At 56.8% G+C, this 21,095-nt stretch overlaps 1 protein-coding gene across 5 annotated transcripts in view; it reads right to left on the bottom strand.

Moving 5' to 3' along the window:
* Window positions 1-21,095, bottom strand: part of CDH23 (cadherin related 23) — a 414,161-nt gene that overhangs the window by 94,506 nt on the left and 298,560 nt on the right. For all 5 annotated transcript variants that reach the window (XM_043596561.1, XM_043596567.1, XM_043596564.1 and 2 more), the window contains 8 exons: window positions 18,280-18,392; window positions 16,981-17,088; window positions 9,842-10,031; window positions 9,349-9,494; window positions 6,903-7,122; window positions 5,281-5,433; window positions 3,152-3,265; window positions 138-286 (listed from right to left, as the gene is read on the bottom strand). In XM_043596561.1, coding sequence (XP_043452496.1) covers window positions 138-286; window positions 3,152-3,265; window positions 5,281-5,433; window positions 6,903-7,122; window positions 9,349-9,494; window positions 9,842-10,031; window positions 16,981-17,088; window positions 18,280-18,392 — 1,193 coding nt within the window. The remainder of the gene's footprint in view (window positions 1-137; window positions 287-3,151; window positions 3,266-5,280; window positions 5,434-6,902; window positions 7,123-9,348; window positions 9,495-9,841; window positions 10,032-16,980; window positions 17,089-18,279; window positions 18,393-21,095) is intronic.

Raw genomic sequence — 21,095 nt, 5'->3', positions numbered from 1 at the left:
CCTGGCTCCCTCTTTCCCCACTGCCGACTGGATACTTCCGGAGCAGCAGCGGGACCCTCTTCTGTTTCCATCCCTCCACGTGGCAGCCATGCCTGCCCCCAGCCCACCGACAGCCCCAAGGGGCCATGGCCACCTGCCTGCACGATGCTGTGTCCCTCAGGGATGTCCTCGGGGACGCTGGCCTCATAGCTGCTCTGCAGAAAGATGGGCCGGTTGTCGTTCACATCCAGGACGGTGACAAACACGGTGGCCGTCCCCGTGCGCCGCTTACCTACGGGGCCGTTGTCTGTGGGAGTTGAAGGAAGACGGGCTGTTAGTGGCTGCCTGAGGGACAGATTTCCCTGGGCACGTGTCCTGTTCATCCCACCTGCTCTGGCCGTCGCAAGGGGTGGGGGTTTTTTTTTTTCCTCCCTTTTTTAGATTAAGAATAACACTAACAATATCTAACCTGTCCCAGGCGCTATTCTAACTCATGCAGCCCTCAGGAGAAGCATGTGAAGTAGGTGCTGTTATTATCAGTCCCATTTTACAGAGGAGGTAACGGAGGCACAAAGTGCTTCAGTCGTGGCCCCCGGAAGATCTACCCACGTCAGATCCCTGGGAACTTGTGAACGTCACCTTATTAGGAAAAAGTGTCTTTGAAGATGTAATTAAGAGTCTTGAGATGAGGTATCCTCGACTGCCTGGGTGGGCCACAGGCCCAATGGCAAAGGTTCTTAAAAGAAAAAGGCGGAGGGAGGCCTGAATCGAAGAGAAGGCCAGGTTAAGTCGGAGGCAGAGATCGGGGTTTTGCAGCCACGAACCAAGGATTATTTAGAGCCACCAGAAACGCTTAGAGTCAAGGAAGGAGGCCCCTCTAGAGCCTTCAGAAGGGAATGCAGGCCTGCCGACACCTTAATTTTGAACTTCTGGCCTCCAGCGCCATGAGAAAATAAATCTCTACTCTTTTAAGCTACTCAGTTTGTGGTAATTCGTTACAGCAGCCCTCGGAGACAGATCCAGGAACAGCTCACAAGCCAACTGCTGGCGGGGCCAGGCGGGCGAGACCCATGGGGGCACAGGTGGGAGGGGTGACCCCGATGGCAGCTCTTCTCCGCGCCGGTCCATAGTGGGCCCCGTGACACTAGACCTTCCGATTTCTCCAGAGAAACTGAACCTCTGAGCTTCTAAATAAAATCTCCTGATTTTTAAATGTTCGCAACTAACTGTCCTTCTGTACGAAACAAGAGACGGGTCACACATGCCTACGGGACAGATTTGGCCTCTGGACCCTCTGCATTTGGGGGTACAGGCCCTGCTTGATTTCCGAGCCGGAGGTATCCAGGGGCTCTGCCCCCTCAGTTCCCTGCAGGACCCTCCCGGGGCTGGGGAAGGGGCTCAGCCCCATGGACAGCTGTCACGTTGCCCTCCCTGGAGGAAGGAACTTGGGCCCCGTGCTATGCGTCCAGGCGAGGAGAGTCACCCGTAGGGCGGAGTGCAGGCAGCTGGAATTGACTAAGGACCAGGGGTGACTCAGTCCTTCTTCCCGAGGCCAGCTGACCACATGCTGGGGCACAAGTGTCTAACCTGGTCTTGCTCTTTGGAGCTCCTCTCCAAGCCCAGCCTCCCACGGGAGCTCCTGCTTACTTGGCCTGGCTGGACACAGCATGAGCTGCCAGGCCCCCTCGGAGGCCTGATCCCGAGCCCTCTCCTCCTGCCAGACGGTGCTGGACGCAGGGGGAATGAGGGGTCTCCAGAGGGTGGGAGGAGAGCCGCCAGAGGGCAGATGCATCTGGGCGTGGGCGGGCTGGGGAGGAGCTACTGGCAGGAAAGAGGAAAGAGCGAGACGCAGAATGCTCACTCCCTCTCACCCACAGCTTACTGCACATGTTGAACTGGATGCTCCTGGGAGGATGCAGCGTACCTGGGTGGTGGGGGAGGGGGGTGGGGGACAGGTCTCATCACATCCTTCTTCTCATCTAGAGCCCTCATGGGCTCCCTACTACCTGGAGACCAAAGACCAAATTTCTGGCCCAACTTAAAGCCTCTAAAAGCTGGCCTTGCCTGACTGCAGCCTCCCCCTCCCCAGTATACATCACACCACAAGCCAGCTGCCGACACACACACACACACACACACACACAACTCTTTCCCACAACCAGGCCTCTGCCTGAGCTGGTTCCTCTGCCTGAAATGCCCTCCCTGCTTCTAGACTTACTGAAACTTTACTTGGCCCGCAATGTGACGATTACTCAGCCTTCAAGGTATCTGCCCAGCTGCCCCATGCTGCTCTCACAGGCCGGCCCGTATCCTGAAGGTCCCTCTGAGCATTCCGCCTTCCTGACCCTGAGGCCCGGGGTTCTGGGCACCAGGGCTGGGCATGTGATTCAGGCTTCACTAGCACCTCTCTCCTCCTCTGGCCACGACGAGGGGTTCAGGGACAGGCACTGGGGCAGATGGAACTAATCACAGCTCATACGGGGCTTTAGCTGGGGAGACTAGGAAAGAGACCAGTGCTGTCTCCCCGATGCAGCACTTGAACCCAAAAGGATTGAGACCAGGTTTGCGGCCACAACTTGTCACCACATCAGCCAGAGAATAAAGACAACACACAGGAGGCAGAGGGAGCCAATGCCAAGAGACTGAAGCCTGGTGGCATCCCCTGAGCCCCCAGTCCAGTCACACCTGAAGCTCCATCACGCTACGGACTGGTTTTGTGAGCCCATATTGCTTAAGTCAGTTTATTTGAAACTTGCAACCAAGATGCTGATCCAAAGACACTTCCTCTAAGAAGACTTCCCTGATCACACCCTTCCCCTGAACATGCTTGCACCTCCCTGTGCGCCCGATACTCTTGGCTCCTCCCTTCCCCCTTTCGGCTTCCTTTGGCCTGGTTTTGCAGCGGTTTGTCCACACAGCGGTCTCCCGTCTAGCTGCCTCGTGGCTCCCACCCCAGCAACTAAATGTTTTGCGTTGTAGCACTGTGAGCTAAGCCTCATGGCCTCCCGTGCTCAGCAATAGGCTGTCTGGCTGCCCTTTCTCCACCGGTGTCGACACAGACTGCGACTCAAGGCCTGGCTCCCGGGGTCAGGGCTGCCTGGCCCTCGAAGGGCACCTCACTGAACCGTGCCCAGAACCGTGCTGGCGGTGTGCAGGCGGGGCCGGTGCGTACCGATGGCCTCCAGGACGAGCATGTATGCGGCTGTGGTCTCCCGGTCCAGGCTCACTACTGTTCTTACAACGGCATCACGGTAGCCCACGCTGAACTTCCCATCCACATTTCCACCTGCGGGCCAAAGACAATGGAGCCTCTGTCAGGAACCGGGGCTCCTGCCAGGGAAAGGGCGGTGGCACCTCAGCTCTGCTTCTGAGCCAGAACATTCCAGGGGTAGCCTGGGAGGAAAAGGCCATGCTGCCCATTCAGCCCCGAGAACAGGGTTCTGGGGGGGTGGCTCTGAAGAGGGTGTGGCCTGTGTGGGCTCAGGTGTGGGTGCCGAATGCCTGAAATCATAAGGGCTGAATATCCACTGAGCGCCTACTGTGTACCAGGGGCTTCATGTGGGCTATTTCATTTCACTTGTACTATCACAAGCCCATTTCAGAGAGGGGAGAAGGCCCATTAGTGAGGATACGTGTGTTGTCCTGGGTTACAGTCACCTATTTTGGGTGTAAGATGCCAGCTTGGCAGTCTGATTCCTGAGCCTGTGTCCTTCGCCATTTTGCCACCTGCCTGTCTGGTAGAAGTGTCTGAGCAGTTAGCCTGGGTCGAGGCTTTTATATGTGGCCAGGGACTTGGGGGTCAGCCAAGATTTTTCCAGGTCCCTAATCTTGGACTGAATGGCGACTCCCCGAGGCTCCACCAAGTGAAGAGTAGGGGCAGGTGGATGGGGTAGGAAGTGTGAGGGTCCCCTCTCCAAGGTGGACAGGAAAGGACTCCCCCCCGCCCCCCCTCCCCATCTAAACAGTGCAAAGACCCCTCCCCGGTCAGCTGGCAGGCAATGTGGTGTTCTGGGCAGTAGAGGGCGCCATGGCACTGGGTTTGGACCCGAACCATGCAAGGCAACTTGCAGAATGAGCAAATCAAAATCTGAGAATCCCACCCAACCCAGGAAGGCTCTCAGCAGGTCAGTAGGAACTGGCCACTTTGGGTGCTGGGAAATCATCCTGGGAGCCATGAGATGCTCCCTGGTCCTTACATAGTTTGTCCCTGGGGAAAACCCCAGACATCCTTGTGGATGGTCTGAAGCACCAGTCACATGGCACAAGGTCTGGGTTCTAGGGGGTGGGGTAGAAACTGAGACACAAGTAGTGCTGGGTGCTGAACGATGACTGGTCCACGGGGCAGGGGGCGGGCAGGGTCTGGATAACTAAGACTTTCTTGGAGGAGTTTGGAGGACTAGACTGGGAGGAACTGACCTGTGGGTGCTAGGTCCCTACAGGGAGGGGCAGGAGGGAAAATTCTGGAAAGGAGAGGCTGAGGGCTGGGAGATCCCCTCGGTTGCAGCAAGCAAGGATGGGCTGTGAACCTGACATTCCTTGCTCTAGGGGCAGAGGCATCAGGGAGACCGGTGTGCGTGCTGAATGCATGTGCATGCACACGTGTGCACATGAGCTTGTGAGTAACGTGGCTGCAGGCAGGCCATGGACAGAGAGAGGACTGAACCAGTAAAATGGCCAAGGGACAGCTAAGGAATGTGAAAGAACTGCCCCGTGCCATCCCAGCACGTCTTGGCTGTATCAGGGACTGAAGAATGCTGGGCAACTGTTCTAATCCAGGCATGACTAATACATGGCATATTCACCACCACCTCCCAAGTCCACTGTCATGGCAGACATCATTAATGGATCATGACTCCCTTTCTCCTTTTGAGCCAGGGCAAGGCTTCATACTATTTCTCCACAGCTTTCTGCTTGGTCTTTTTGAGCTGCAACCATTTTATTTAGAAAGATCTAAACCATTTGTCTCTAAACAGACAGGAATTCTCATGAATGAAGGGTCCCCGGGGAAGGACAAGGCCACAGTCTCCCAGTGTCCGCTTCATCACCTTGACATGGGGGTGGAGTGGGGGGCAGGGCTCTTCCCCAGGAGTCACGGGCTCTACCTCCCTCCAGACTGAACCTCCGTAAGTTCCCAATCTCCCAATAGGTCCAGGAGGCCCCCAGAGAGCCAGACAGGAGGGACCCAGCTACAAAGCCCTTGGGAAAAATCCCAAGGGGGCTCATGCAGGGGCTAAAGCCTGATGGCTGATGGCTGACTCGGGCCCCTTTCCCCCTCTCCAGCCCCACCCAGGCTGGTTGCACCTGTGATGAAATAGCTGAGCTCGGCATTGAGGCCCACGTCATTGTCAGTGCAGTTCAGCCAGGCCACCCGGAACTCCCGTGGCACATCTTCGGACACAGAGACGTTGTACATCGCCGGGAAGAAGGTGGGCGTCTCGTCGTTCACGTCCAGCACTGTGGACAGAGTCAGCACCCAGGGCTAGGCCTGGCTTCTGCTCCAGATAACCCAGCTCCAAAGGCAGCGGGGGTCTACACCTCTCGGTCCCGGGCCGAGGCCCCTTGTGCCTGCTAGGGTCAGGGCCAAGCTGACCAGAGCTCCTCAGCCTCCCCTGGCGGTTTGTTGCCGCTGCTGCTGCCCAAGGCAGGAGAGAAAACCACAGGGCCTCTCTCTAGTTTGTGCCTTACAACCACAACGGCTATGATGGTGGCGAGGACAGCGACATCTCAGCTCTTGCCACGTGCCAGGCCTGTGCTAAGTGCTTCCCGTACGGCACCCCATGAGCCCCCTCGAAACACCCGCGTGAGGCAGTCATTATTAGACACGCCAGATAGAGGAGGGGACAAGAGCTCAGAGCAGCGGAGTCACTTGTCTGAAGTCAGAGAGCAAGAGAGGGGCAGGGTGGGGGTCTTGGGAAGGCCTGCCCCTAGTTTGCAACGGGGTCCCAGGAAAACAGCTGGCTTTGAGGATGCCCCCTCCCAGAGAAGTCTAATTTCCCCGAAAGATTTGTTTTCTCAGCTGATGGGGCTTGGGACGAGCTGCCCTGTGAAACAATCCCATCCCCCTGCTTTGGCTCACTCTTTGTCACGGCACCAGGAGAAACGACGGGCCTGTTCGAGGACACGGCTTCTGCTGAGCCCTAGAGAAAAGTCCTCTGGGGCCATCCCTGAGAGAACTGAGCGCGCCCTCCCTGTCAATCGCTGGCACAGAAGTGGGTCCCCAAACTGGCACCGGGAACCCACCGGGCAAGCGTGGGACCAGCAGATGAGAGACTGCGTAGTCGCGTCTTGGGTTGGGACCAAGGCGGGTGTTTGTACGGACCCAGCCCCCGCCTGCACCAATGCCCCGGAGGCAGGCAGGAGCCTGGCTGGGAGCCGGCCTATGCGAGAGAACAGGCCACATCTTGCCCGTCATGCTCTGTACTTAGTTTCCCGTGGTTACTTCGGGCCCTTTGGCCACAGCGTGTGTCGATGTCCCTGTTTTGCCCCAAGAATTAAAGATATGATCAGAATGGAGGAGAAATGCTAACTGGCCTTGGCCCTGCCCAGACAAGGGGTGCAGGACTCTGCAAATTCCCCTCCCTGCTGCCGACCCCGAGGGCCCCAACCCTATGCAGCGCCTCTCTGCTCTTTGCTGGGTTCCAAGAGGCTGGGAGGGGTAGGGGACCCTGGCAGTGGGTCCAGACCCCTGGGGGTACAGTGGCCCCGGGGTGGGGAGAGAGAAGACCCCGCTGGAGCGTTTGACTTGGTGGCGATGGGGAAGACTCTGTGTTGAGTGGCACGGTCGAGGAGGGCACCCACTAGCAAGGCATCCTGTGCCCACACGGGCGGGGACAGCAGTGGTGTTCGCGAACTCCCCACCCTGCCTGGCACTGCCCCAGGGCCCAACGTGCTCGACACACAGTAGGAGGCAGCCCCGCCCTCACCTCGGACGGTAAGCGTGCCGGTGGAGCTCTTGGTGGGTGTGCCTGCGTCACTGGCCACGACGCGCAGCTGGTACTCGGCAATGCGCTCGCGGTCCAGCTCAGCAGTGGTGACCACCACGCCGCTGCTGCTGTTGATGAGGAAGTCCATGCGGGGCATGCCCACCTGTATGCGGTAGGACACCAGCCCGTTCAGGCCCTCGTCCAGGTCGATGGCCACCACCTGCGGGGAAGCGGGGGCCGCGTGAGGGGTGGGGACATGAGGGCGTCCCTCCTGAGAAGTGCCCCCTCCTTCCCGCCGACCCGTGCAGACACACCTGCCTCCCCCAGAGCCTCGGGCCACGCCACTGCTCCCAGCGCGCCTTCCCAGATGCTAAGAGGGCAGCGTGGCTCAACTAAAGGCATCCAGGCACACTGAGCGGGGCCAGGGGTGGGGTGGGGAAGGCACTTTTTAGGACAAGAGTCCGGGTCACCGCAGCTTTCCTCTTCAAAACCCTGCTCTCCTCCTTGCAAGCCCCCCAGATGGGCCCTGGCTGGCTCGGGGCCTCCGGGTGCCATTGTGTCACGGCAGGCTTCCCGGCTGGCCCTTCCACCATGGGTTCCTCGACTACCCAAAATCGCCGGCGCTCTCCCCCCCTGCTTCGTTGGACGACATCAAGACGATAGAAGGGGGCAGTTTTTAAAACTCCCTTGATGATTTACCGTTTGGAAAAAGTCATGTGGGGCCATGCATAGGCAAGCCTCCTCCCCGATCCCTACACCGTTCCCACCTGCACCTCTAGCCCTGACAAGAGTTTTCCTGACTCAAGACCCTGATATACTCAGAGTTTTACAGAAGAGGATCGGGGACCTTTGAGGAAACGTGATAGTTAAAAATAAAAGCTTTGGATGACGAAGCCAAGACCCTCAAGATGGAGAGACGACATCAAGGTCAGCTGGTCTAATTCACATCCAACAAGCTGGACAAGAGGGTGTCCAGACTCAACTTGAATGCTCCCCAGGATGGGGGGGGGGGACTCACTACTTCTGACTTATCTGCATAGAGCTCTAATTCCTGGAGAAAGTTCTCCACCTAGCCAGCAGATATCACTTTCGGTCCAGGTTGTAGAGGAGGCTGGGGAATGCATAGCTCCAGTCAGAAACCTTTCTGTATCTGAGGATACAGTTCCCAAGCTAAACGCTCGAGCTCCTTCAACCATCCTTTCATGCCTGAGTCAGCTCCTCTGTGAACTCAGAAGCTGTGCTCTCTTTGCTGTGAGCCCCCGGAGGAGAACGGGCCTCGTTTGGCCCTCCTCCCGCCTTCTGTTTGGGGGCTCCTCCTCCTCAGGGTCTGGCTGTTCTCTCTGGATCGCAGCACCCCCTGCTGGGCGTTTGGGAGAATGTCCTGCTGGAGAGCTTGCTCCCGGGGATCCCCAAAGAAGGCTATTAATCCCCTTCCGCAGATGAAGAAACTGAGGCACAGCAGGCCTGCAAGGCATCACCAGAGTTACGCGCTGTGGCATATCCCGACAAACAATCCTGCGTTCTTCGAGTGGGGTCAGGCTAAGCCTCTGCCACTGGGCCCCGCTGGGTCTCAGGCATAAACCTCCACAGGACCCATCATGATGAGCCCGTCAGCTACCGCGGGTCTCCCGCAGCCCAAGTGCAGGTTGCTTTCCATGTGTGTCTGCCTGAAGCCCTGTAGCACAGCCAGGCAGGTGTATTATGATCCCCATTGCACAGGTGGGAAAACGGAGGCCCAGCGAGGTTGTTTGTTCCATGCCACACAGCCCACCAGCAGAAGAGCTGTGGTCTATTCTCATGTTGGCTGTACTCCAAAGCCTACGTTCTTCACCATGAGGGCCTTCCCCCGTTCCTAAAAGGGCGTCATTCTCCCTGAACGAGCATCTTCAGGGCTGCCTCCCAGAGGGTGATGGAGCAGGAGGCAGAGGGGCCGGGTTCAAGATCAGGCCGTACCTCTTCCTGGCCACAGGGACATAAGCAAGTCTCTTTCGGCCCCTGCAAAGTGGGGAGGGCACCCCCTGCTCTGTGTGGAGCTGCTCTGGGGCTTACGGGAGAACGTGGGAGAGTGGTCTGCCCACGGAGGCAGGGTCCCTGGGCTACACCCACCAACCTTCTTTGTGTTCTAGACCCAGCCACAAGCTCGGAGTATGACCTCCATACTCAGGCCCAGAATTCTGGCATCTCCCTTGGTACCTTCCCTCCACCTGTCCTTCGAGACCCAGCTCAAGCCCCTCCTCCTCCAGGAAGCCTTCCATCACATCTCCCAGAGCATTGGCTCTCCAAGCCCAGCACAGACCGTCCCGTCTGGTGGTCTCAGCTGGCATCCCCTGCCCCCCTCTCCCACTGCAAAGCTAGACACCCAGGGCACCCTGTGCCCGCTTGTTGATTGGGTGAGACGAGGTGAGGGAGGCAGACCAGGAGCTCAGGCGAGGAAAGAGAAACTCACCTGGTAGACAGAGACCCCCGCCGGGGTGCCTTCCAGCACCTCGGCCACGAAAGGCAGGTTCTGAAAAGTGGGGTCGTTGTCATTGAGGTCCAAGAGGTTCACAAACACTGTGGCACTGCTGGTGGCTCGCAGAGGGGGCCTGCCGCCTGGGAGGTGAGGGGGAGAGGGAAAGAGGGGTGCGAAAGAGAAAGGGACAGGGGAGAATGGGGAGTGGGGAGAGGAAGGCAGGCTCGGTGACTTTCCATCCCAGGGGTCCCTTCAGGGAGCAGCCTGGCCCTGCAGCCCCAGCCACCTCCACCCCTCCCCGCACCCCCCGAGGGTACTCCGGGGGCTCACGACTGGCAAGTGAGTGTTCCTCCATTATTAGTGATGACACAGCCCTCCTGTACCCAGGCCTCAGGACCCATGGAGGACGAGTCAGTGGGAGAGGTCCCCGGGGCCCTGAGCATCAGAGGCCACAGCCAAGTGGCGTGGGGCTGCAAGGGACACATACAGTCAGTGACAGAGATGATAATCTTGCGCATCAGCTCCGCCTCGTGGGGGTCGGGGTTCTCCCGATCCAGCATGACGTGGGTGGTGCGGATCTTGCCCGTGCTGCTGTTGAGGGAGTAGAACTTGTTGGGCGGCTGGATCCTATACACCAGGGTGCCGTTCTCTCCCAGGTCCGGGTCCAAGGCCACCACCTGCTCAGGAAGAGACGGACCCTCCGTGGAGCCTAGCCCCGGTCTCCGGGCCCCAGGCTGCCTTTCCTGGGTGGTCTGAGCTGACATGCGGGTCCCTCCCTCCTGTGTCCCCCCCACCCCCCCGCTCCTCCCTCCTGCTTCCCCCACCTCCTGCTCCCCCCACCCCCCCCCCCCGCTCCTCCCTCCAGCTCTGGCAGGGCTTCTGATGGGGGGATGGCAGGCAGGAGGTTCACAAAATGGATCAGCAGCCGGTGTGCACTCGGTTTTGCCCTGAGGCCAGTCCCCTTCCCCACGTAAGCCCCAGCCTTCTGATTCGTAGAAGCAACAGCCTGGGCCAGTAGCCAGCGGGCAACACCGCCAGCACATCCTGGTGTCGTTCCTTCCCAGACACGTGGGGCGACACGTTCATGGGCTTTTGGGGGAGCAGGGGGTGCCCGGCAGGCCTTGGTCATGGAATTCTTTGGGGACTAGGAATTCTTTGGGAGGTTGAGAACTTCTCAGAAGCTTCTGAAACCCTGGATTTTGGGAACTGGATCCTCCTCATTGAACCTTCTCTTCCTTCTTTTGGACTTTTATTCATTCATTCATTCATTCATTCATTCATTCTTTAAAATTTACATCCAAATTAGCTAGCATCTAGTGCAACAATGATTTCAGGAGTAGATTCCTTAGTGCCCCTTACCCATTTAGCCCATCTCCCCTCCCACACCCCCTCCAGTGACCCTCAGTTTGTTCTCCATATTTATGAGTCTCTTCTGTTTTGTCCCCCTCCCTGTTTTTATATGATTTTTGTTTCCCTTCCCTTATGTTCATCTGTTTTGTCTCTTAAAGTCCTCATATGAGTGAAGTCATAAGATTTTTGTCTTTCTCTGACTAATTTCACTTAGCATAATACCCTCCAGTTCCATCCACGTAGTTGCAAATGGCAAGATTTCATTCTTTTTCATTGCCGAGTAATACTCCACTGTGTGTGTGTGTGTGTGTGTGTGTGTGTGTGTGTGTGTGTGTGTATACCACATCTTCTTTACCCACTAATCCATTGATGAACATTTGGGCTCTTTCCATACTTTGGCTATTATTGATAGTGCTGCTACATGGGGGTGAATGTGTCCCTTTGAAACAGCACACTTGTATCCCGTGGATAAATGCCTAGTAGTGCAATTGCTGGGTCGTAGGGTAGTTCTATTTTTAGTTTTTTGAGGAACCTCCATACTTTTTTCTAGAGTACTAGAAGCTGTACTAGCTTGCATTCCCATGGACTTTTATTATTTTTTTAAATGTTTGAGAGAGAGAGAGAGAATGGACACAAGTGTGCGTGGGGAAGGGCAGAGAGTGAGGGAGAGAGACAATCCCAAGCAGGGTCCACACTATCAGCACAGAGCCCAACCTGGGCACAAACTGTGAGATCATGACCTGAGCCGAAATCAAGAGATGGACAGTTAGTCAGCAATTGGAAGAGAATCAGGCTTCTGTGACCCCAGGAATGACAGGGCAGGGGAAGGGAGTCCTGTTTAGAGGGTGGGTCCCAGCAGGTTGGGGCTGCTGTGCGGCTGGGGGAGGGGGAGGCTGGAGGAGAGAGGGGGCTGAGTCTCCCTGCCTGAAAAGGGGGAGGGCCTCGGGACAGAGGCCCCTTTACCTCTCCAGCCCCCCACGCTTGGCTCCCCACTTGTAAGCCTCACCCCAAGAAGGGATCGACCTGAGTGCCCTGGGTTAGGAGGGCACAACCCCCACAAGCCATTTCCTCCCTGCCCCCGTGCCTGCCAATCTCCTGCTTTTTGGGAAACTTCTCTAGCGTCTACCCACCCCCGCCAAGGGGAAAGCAGAACTCAGAGAGGCATGGGCAAGACTCAAGGTCACACAGCACCAGCCCTGGGGCTGACCCAGCTCCCACCCTGGACGCCTCCTAGGGTCCCAGGACAGCAGTGGTCCCCGGCCCTCAGCCCACCCCTGCCCTTGCTGCAGAGCTCACTGTGGTACCAGAGGTGGACAAGATCAATGGGGTGGGGGGATGGGGACCGCAGTCCCCAGGGCTGCATCAGGACGATGCCATTCCTAACTCCAAGACACTCGGCGATGACAGCCTAGCCTCGTCAGCTCCTTCACCTTACTTGATGTGGGGCCTTTTGTGCTTTGGCGGCAGAATCTGTCCCTCTTCTGGCTTAATCCCCAGCCGGAGGCGTCTCTGGGGCCACCAGACCAGAACAGACAGATGGGCTGCCCTGGCCACAGGCCCCCATCTTGCCCCTGGGCCCAGGAGTGGCCAGGGAGAGAGGCCAGTGCTGGCGCTGAACCCTGAGCCCTGCGGACCTTCCTTCTGTTTCAGAGAAGCACACTGGATCCCCTCCTGGCCTGGCTGCACCCGGGGGCAGGGATCGGGGGAGGGCCCCGGCCTCCCGGGCCTGAGGGGCCCTCGCTGTGCTATGGGGCACGTCACCTCAGTTTCCCCAGCCTCGATAAAGGGGGCCCAATCACCCCTGTGTTGACAACAGGAGGCGAGGCAGGGCTCTCAGGCACTCCGGGTGTGGCTTCAGCCAGGCAAAAATCATCCCACTGACGGACAGTGGGGACCAGCAAGCCTCGCATTTCTACAGCGCTTCTTTCTAGAGGAGGAGGGGGAGGTTTTTATCACCGTTTTTCTGGATGGGGAAACTGAGGTACAGAGCAGTTCAATGATCTGCTCCGGGCTAGCAGCTAGTTGCTGAATATGTAGAGATCAGTTTTATCTGGGATGGGGATGGGGGCTTCTCGTCTTCTCTCTCTGACCGGAGAGCCAGAGGTGGGCCCAGACTTCTGGCCTCGAGGGCCACTCCCTGGTCTTCGGGCAGGGTTGGGGACACAGGGGAGGGCTGCTGGCTGTCACCCCTCCTGCAGGCTCCCTCCTGGTCACTGTGTAAAGTCTCACCACTTTCCCTCTTCATTTCCCATTTCACACTGTCATTTTTCTCCCGGCCTGACGGGGAATAATTCTCTCCCTCTCCCCTCTCTTATTTTGCTGGAGGGCTTTGAAAGGCTCTAAATCAATGCCCATCAGCCAGGTCCTTGAAGGAGCCTGCAGGAGCTAGGGGGGAGGCTGGGCCCAAATCTCACTCGCAAACCGAGAGGGGCCATGCGCGGGCTCGCCCTGACGCAGGTGCATGCCCTGGGAGCGCACAGGTGCGCAAGCCCAGACCACCCCCGGTACGCCAGGATACAGGCACACGCTTGTCCACACGCAGCTCTGGGAAGTCAGTGGCCTTTGGAAGAGTTCTGGGCCACACATCCTCATCTCCCTCTGACAAGGAAGACCCAACCTGACCTGGGAGGACTGGGGGGCCAGGTGAAGCGGGGAACAAAGTCGGACAAGACCCTCAACAACTAGCATTTGACCATTTGTGAATTCTTTTTAATTAAAAAATATTTTTTTAAATGTTTATTTTACTTTTGAGAGAGAGAGAAAGAGAGAGAGAGAGACAGACAGTGCAAACAGGGGAGGGGCAGAGAGAGAGGGAGACACAGAATCCGAAGCAGGCTCCAGGCTCTGAGCTGTCAGCACAGAGCCTGATGCGGGGCTTGAACCCACGAACTGTGAGGTCATGACCTGAGCCGAAGTCGGACACTTAACCGACTGAGCCACCCAGGCGCCCTAGCTTTTGAATTCCTACAATGCACCTGGCACCGTGCGAGGCACTGGGGTTCAACAGCGAACGAGACAGGTATGAACCCAGAGGAGGAGGCATGGTGACGACAGCTATCATTTCTCTCTTACTCACCCCGTGGCTCATTAAATACAAACCACAACTCTATTCGTGGGGGCTCTCACTGTCCCATTTTCTAGATAAGACCATTGGAGCACAGAAAGGTAAGGTGATTTGCCTAAGGTCACACAGCTGATAAGGGATGTGGCTGGGATTAGACCGTAGACATTTTGGGAGCAAAGGCTGCTCTCTTAATCCCTATAGTCTCTGAATAAGCAAGCAACCTAATAAATAAATGAACACAGACGTGGGATCAGCTCTGGAAGAAACAATGTAGAAAGCTACCTTGGGCAGGGTGATCAGGGAGGGCCTCTCTGAGGAAGTGGCATTTTAAGCTGTGGAGGAGACTGAGGCAGCCGTGGGAAAAGCAGGGGTGAGGGGTAGAGGGAGAGGAACGCTCTGTGGGGGGGAGGGAGGGGAGCAGGGGGTGGAAAGCTCTGAGGGGAGGAAGAGTTTAGCGGATTGGGGACGGGCGGGAGGACGTGTGTCAGATGGGCAGCCCCTATGCAAACATGGCCTCCTCCCTGATGTCACTTCTGGGTCAGCTGTCCCCCTCCCCACCCCCAGCTCCCTTTCTCATATCTCAGCCACAGCCCCCACCTCACCCAGGGCCACTGTGTGGCCTTAGAAGGCCTCAGGGAGCCCCCCCAACAGCATTACAGTGTACCCACATGTAAATGCCTAGCCACCATAAGATTTAGCAGAATTTCATGACTATTCCTTTTGAAATTATTTTGCTATGACACCTTTGACTAATGTACGGGCTTCCTGATTCCTGGTTTCCTGGAAACGATCACACATACCTGGGAATTGCAGAGAATTCTGAAAATTCTCAAGAATTGCAGAAAAAAAATCTAACCGACAATTTGTCCTTAAGTGCAATGAAAGTTTTTCAGATGCTAAATCCCATGATTGCTGAAGTTGTCATTATATATTTGGCTAGACGTTTGACATAATAAGTTTTAATTTTGACTTTGCCCTTTTCTCTTTCAACTTCTGAGTCATGACACTGTAGGGGCGGGGGGCATCTCAAACACTAGCAGGGGGCACTGAAACACTGGAATCCCCACCCTGCGGGAGGAACGGCCATGCCAAGCCTGTCCTGAGGGGTGGGTTCACATGTCCGACTCCCCAGAGATAAAGGTGGGGCAGGTCCGTCTGCTAAGAACTCTGGCTTTTACACAGGGCGAGATGGGAACCAGTGGTGGGTTTAAGCAGAAAAGTGACACAAACCTCCCTGAAAACAGAGGGGAATGTCGTCACTTTCTGTGCTTCTAAGGTTGACGGGCACAGGGCCGGGGACATGGCAGGTGCTCACTGAAGGTCTGCCGAGGTTCCCGGGGAGTGAGAAGACCCTGGGCAGCAGGCCCCTGGCCCACTGTCCACACCTACTCACAGTCCAAAGGCTGCAAGGAAGGCTGGAGACCTGGAGAGCGCCACTGGGGACCAGATCTGGGAAATGCCCAAGGCCAAGTGCAGTCCCAGTCCCGCAAACCTTCTCTCTGTCTGGCAGGTGGACTCTTCAAACATGGCACCTCTGGCTAGTGTCCCATGCAGCCACTTTCTCCCAGGGACACCTGTCTCACTTGCCTCTCAATGCCCTCTGGGAAGATTTTCTCAGAAACGTAAAGCAAAGGTAAGAGTTGATCAGGCAGGTGTTCCGAGGTAGGCTCTCTTGGGGCCCCGGGCTGGAGTGGTCTTGGGCTAGAGCCCAAGTGCCCACGAGATGGCAGCAGAGAGTGCCCACAAGGTCTAGAGCACTTGAGACAGCCAGGAAAGGGCCCAAGGTAGTGGTTCCCAAACCCGGCCCCGGGCTCCAAGGAGTCCTCCCACTGGGACTTTGAAAAACTAGATCCCAGATACCTGACGCAGACCCTACTGGAATGTCTGGGAGGGGGATCCACCCACCAGTTGAGAGCCATTCAGATCTTGAACACATGGAAAGGAGACTCCCTTCGAGGCTGACATCCTTACCAGTCTAGACCAGTCCTACTGGCTATGGCTGATGAGGGGCGGGGGTGGGGAGGCTAAGCCTCGAAGGGGGTTGGGCAGCCTTCCTGGAGAGCTGGATATGAAACGTGCCCTCCTTGTCCCACCCCCCCCCACACTCTCCAGTTTCTCAGGACCTGGCCCACCAGCCAGGGCTCCCTGAGCCAGCAGGGATGTAGGGCTGGACCAGGTAGTTTCCAAATCAGACAGACCTGGGTTCAAGTCCTGATACAACCTCTTACTAGCTCTGGGACCCCGGACAAACCCCTCAAACTCCAAGTCTCGGTTGCCTCCACAGTGTGATGGGAGCAATGAGTCTACCTGCCCCGTCATGAGGATGAGAGAGAAATCATGAGAAGCCTCCGGGCAAAGCCTGGCATGTCGCAGACATTCAATATGTGGGGTTATCATGGACTATCAGGTTCGTGTTCGTCACAGCTGGCGGAGTGGCCGTGGGGCTGGACACTGGGGATAAGCCACCTCAAATGAGGCCAAAGGGGGCACACGGGTGAGGGGAAGAGACAGCCTCACAAACGTGAACTCCAGAGCAGACCGAGTGGGGTGTGCAACCCTGACTTTCCTCATCTTCCCCAGGAGGCTGGCTCCCTTCCGGACTCCTGAGGCTTTGGCCATGTCTCCCCTGCTCCCCACTCTGAGTCATATCCCTGCACGCAGCACGCCCAGGGGCCTGGGCAGACCTGGAATATTCCGGGCCAGAAAATCCCTGGGCGAACTTCAAACGCCCCACTGGGAAAGCCCTGGGGCCCGCCTGTGGGGGGAGCTGACCAGGCTCCCGCTGCAGTGACAGAAGCAGTGAGGGCAAGGTGGGGGGCAGAATCTATGCTGTAGGACTTAAGGAGGACGCCTATACCTCCCTGGGGAGGGTGGGGCACTCCTTGTGGCCCGGACTGAGTCCCGGGGTCTCTGCCAAGTGTGGTCACTAGCTGAACCAGCCCTAGTTGCCTTGTCACTGTCCCTGGGCTGCCATTGCTCCCTTTGACAAAGCCCAAAGCCCACTGTCTCTGAGGCCCAGGTGAGGGCTTTCTGCCAAACTCTGACTACCTTCCACCATGCAAGAGAGCTTCCGGAAATCTGCTCCGTGGGCTGGCTCAGAGGGAGACATGACATCCATCCGTCCCACGTGGACCGGCCCATGGGCTCACGAGGGAATGGCAGACACCTTCAGGAGGGCAGCCTGGAGGCTCGGCTGTCCTACCGCCACTTACCGTGGTCACGTCAGAATCTGGAGGGGTCATCTCCACCAGGTTGATGTAGTAGGGGGCGTCCTTCCAGGTGGGGTGGTTGTCGTTGATGTCCAGGAGGGTGATGTTCACCTGCGAAGCCACGGGGGGGGGGGGGGGGGGAGAGGCACCTGGCTGAGCTGTGCAAGGGCAGTGCCCACGAGGGGGACATACTCGGGTGCCTGCGGGGCATCTCTGCATTAATTCCACTGGTTCCACCCACTTTGGGGGCTTCGGGGCAGGCCTGGGCTTTCAAGGAGGGAGCCAGATCCCTTCAGGAGACAGCTGAGGTGTTATCCCATCAGGAAGCAGAGGAATGAAGGAAGTGACCCCTGAAATACTTCCTGTAACCTGGGCCTTCTCTCACCCACCCCTGTCTTGGTGGAAGGTGACTGACAGGGTGGGGGGACCTAGTAGAATCCCCTGAGATTCCGTCAGTCTCGCTACCAGCCAAGCAATTTCCCTGCTCCCCTGCCACCCACGTGAATTATTTATAGGGCTCAGAATCCTATTAGCAGGGGCCTCCCATGACTGGACGGGGTACTGGGGATTTTTCTGCCAAGTCTCTGGCCAAGAAATACTGACACCAGCCCCTCTGGCTGGGCGAGGATGGGGGGCAGCTGCGGTGGGTAGGGTGCGGGCCGTGCGGAGAGGTCGGGGAGGGCTCCTGAGGGGCAGCCAGAGAAAGCAAGGGGAGGGTCATGGAAGGGAGGTGGCTAGAGTGAGTGGTCCGCGCGTCTTCCTGCTTCTCCCTGCCCCCCATCTCTCGTGCAGCCCAGAGCCCGGTCAGGACCCTCGGATGTCCCTTCTCTAGCTTCCTATATCTGAGGCACCTCGGTGGGATGACCAGGCCTCGGATGGGGAATCTAGGCCTTTATGGGTCCCGCTTACTCATGGCAGGGAAATCTAGGCATCATCTCTCAGCACCAAGGTGAGGGGTGGTGAGGGTTGGGGGCCCTGCCTCCTGTTCTGGGCCACTCTTCCTGGCAGGAATACGTGCCCCGTGTAGGAGCCCCTAGGGAAGGGCCTATGGAGCACACGCTTTCTGCTTCTTGCCCCGCTGGTCTTTGGGGGACGTTTGCTCCTCCCATGTGCCACCACGTCCCAGGTGGGAATGCCTTTATTTCCCGCGGCTGCAGCGGCCCCAGGGCTGACCCTGGCTGACAGTGAGTTGGTAACTGCCACCCTCACCCCGCTCCCACGTGCCTCACACTGCATCAGGACACAGGTGCACCCTAAAGATGGGCTGGGGAGCAGGGGTCACAGCAGGGGGCGGGCACTCACGGTGGCGATGCCGGTTTTCTGGTTGTGGCCCACGCCCCCGTCCACCGCTCGTACGATGAGGATGTATTCAGACTTGGTCTCACGGTCAAGCAGGGAGGTGGTGGTAATTTCGCCTGCAGGAGAGAGGGTTTGGGCGGGCCAGGGAGGGAGCAGGGAAGGAGGGAGAGAGGGGGTGAAGCCGTTTGCACAAGCTGCCAGCATGTGTTTGCACGTGTGTGCATGTGCTGGGGTGTGAGGTGACGCTCGTGAAGGGACAGGGGATAGCACCTATGCCTTGGCAACCAGAAGCCAGAGGTGGCAACACCTTTCTGATCGGAAAGTCATTTTTTAATGTGGGAAAATCTGGGCTGATAATGGCGTTAGGGGATGGAAAATACGACAGGCCACAAAAGACCTCTCTTAAGATTTTTGACATTATCTTAGCAGCCCTATCACTTGAGACTTGCTACCTAAATCCTATGTGCCTCAGTTTCCTTATCTGGTCAAAAGGGAAAAGTAATAGGGCTGTTGAGGGATTAATTTGGCTGACATCACAGAAGGCTGATGAACAGTGCCTGGCGCTGTTTATTACAGGACAGCACTGAAATGTATGTTTCACACATGTTCGCCCTGGTGACTCATTACTGGACAAGTAACTTACAGTGTATTGAGAACAGTTATAAAAGAATTTCCTTAATTACCTTGTAACGTGATTATATTGCCTTGAGGTGTCCCCCCCCCCCCCCCCAGTGTATAAATGAGTTATTTCATGAAATACAAGCAATTATAATTGACCATCGGGGCACCTGGGTGGCTCAGTCGGTTAAGCATGCGACTCTTGATTTCGGCTCAGGCCGTGAGCTCACAGTTCGTGAGTTCGAGCCCTGCATCAGGCTCTTTGCTCATGGTAGAGTCTGCTTTGGATCCTCTGTCTCCCTCTCTCCCTTGCCCCTCCCCCACTCGTGCTTGCCGTCTCTCAAAAATAAATGTTACACAAATTTTTCAAAAAATGGATCATTTATCAGCCCGTTTTTGGCTTTTCTTTGTATTCTGGTATAACTAAAACGTGGAGGTCACGCCGGGTCACGTGGCGTGCTGGTGTTTGACAACCGCCTCCCTAAAACAAGAACAAAAAGGCATTTGCTGATTTTCAAGTCGTAATGCTCCCACCAGGGCCACTGTAAGCTACTGACTGGATGGCACTGAACACAGAGTGGAGGAGATGCTTGAACTTGGCTCTCAGGAGCAGCTGTGAGGTGGGCCAGCCTCAGGGCGTCATGGTAGGCAGGCCATTTACCAGCGCACATGGGCTATGGAGAAGAGCGATGCCTTGAGGACAGTGAGGCCCACATCTGAATTCTGATTAACAGCCCTTTTCTACACGTTCAGCCTTGGAAAAGTGGGCCTCAGTTTTCTCACCTGTAAAATGGATATTAGTACGCCTTCGGATCAGAGCTGTTGTGAGGATTACGTAACTACAGGTCAAGCTCTCCACACTCAGAAAAGGCTTATTTCCTTTCAATAGACTGTGAGAATACCCCCAAGGCAGGGACTGTCTTTTTTTTTTTTTTTTTAATCCCTCTTGCCTGCGCTGTGTGACCCCCGGCAAGTTACTCAACTTCTCTGTGCTTGGCTTATTCTACCATGAAATGATGCAGCTGGACCAGATGTCTCACATTTGCCTCCCTGCCACACTGGCAGATCGTCTGGCTTGTGCAGGGCTGAGAGGGGAGCTGAGCATGGGGACGGGACAGTGAAGGTGCTGAGGCCAAACACAAAAGACTGGCAAAGGTCTGCCCACCACACCGTGCTCCTTGCTGGGGTGGTGTCGATTAATTGGCAGGGCAAGGAAGAAATTAATCTCTGAAAAGTTTTAAACGTGAACTTGTCGGTGTGATAGATGGCTACCCCTGTCTGGGAAATTAGATCCAATTAAGGCCACCTTTGTGGAGCAGGCCTGGCTAATTTGACCAAGGAGCTCTGAGGAAAACACACCTTCATAGCTGAAGGAGCTGTGTTAAGGGAGCATGACTGCCTGAGAGGGGCTGGCAGGCCAGAAACCACTTCCCGAGGCCCCCTTCACCTAGGCGGGGCCGTTGCCTGGTTCCGGCCAATAGGATGTGGGCAGAAGTGACATATGTCACCTCCGGGCCTGGCCCATAGGCATCTCCTTTGACAGCACTCCAGGCTCTCTTCCCTTTTGCAGTGACCTTGGAGCCACAACGGGGAAGGCGCCCGGGTCCCAGAATCGCCATGCGGAAGGCTGTCCACCGGACGTGGTGCTGGACTGCCGTGTGAGTTAGAATCTCTGCTGTGTTGAGCCACTGAGATTTCAGGGTTGGCCCACTTGGCATCGGCAGTGCCCTTACAATACAGAATCGGGGACTCAGAAGCGGGGGGCCTTGCATGTCCACTAAATGGGCCGGGAACCCCAGGAGGACAGGTCATGTCTGATTCCATCCTGCGCCCCAGCACGGCACCTGGTGGAGAGCAGGTCCCCACTGAAGCCTGAATACATGAATGAATGTCCAAGGGCCTCATATCCCTTCCCAGCTTCTGATCTGGGGTCTATTGTTGCTTTTTCCCCCTCCCCCCCCCCCCCACCAGCTTCAAGGGAGAGAGATCTGGAGGGAGGCGTATGGGGAAAGGGGGAAGAGAGGTAAGGGCTCCGTGGGCTGACCAGGGAGCCGGGGATGGGGGCCTCTGGGTGAAAAGACCAAAGACGATGATGATGAAGACGTGATTCTGTCAGCACTTACTGTATGCCAGGGACCACTCTATGAGCGCTCCCTGCAATCACTCACGTGACCCACACTCCACCCCTAACGTGACCATCC

This window comes from Prionailurus bengalensis, chromosome D2 (assembly GCF_016509475.1).
Source record: "Prionailurus bengalensis isolate Pbe53 chromosome D2, Fcat_Pben_1.1_paternal_pri, whole genome shotgun sequence".
In the NCBI taxonomy this organism is placed as follows: Eukaryota; Metazoa; Chordata; class Mammalia; order Carnivora; family Felidae; genus Prionailurus; species Prionailurus bengalensis.
Note: the sequence above shows the minus strand (reverse complement) of the source record. Positions and strands in the feature narration are given on the sequence as shown.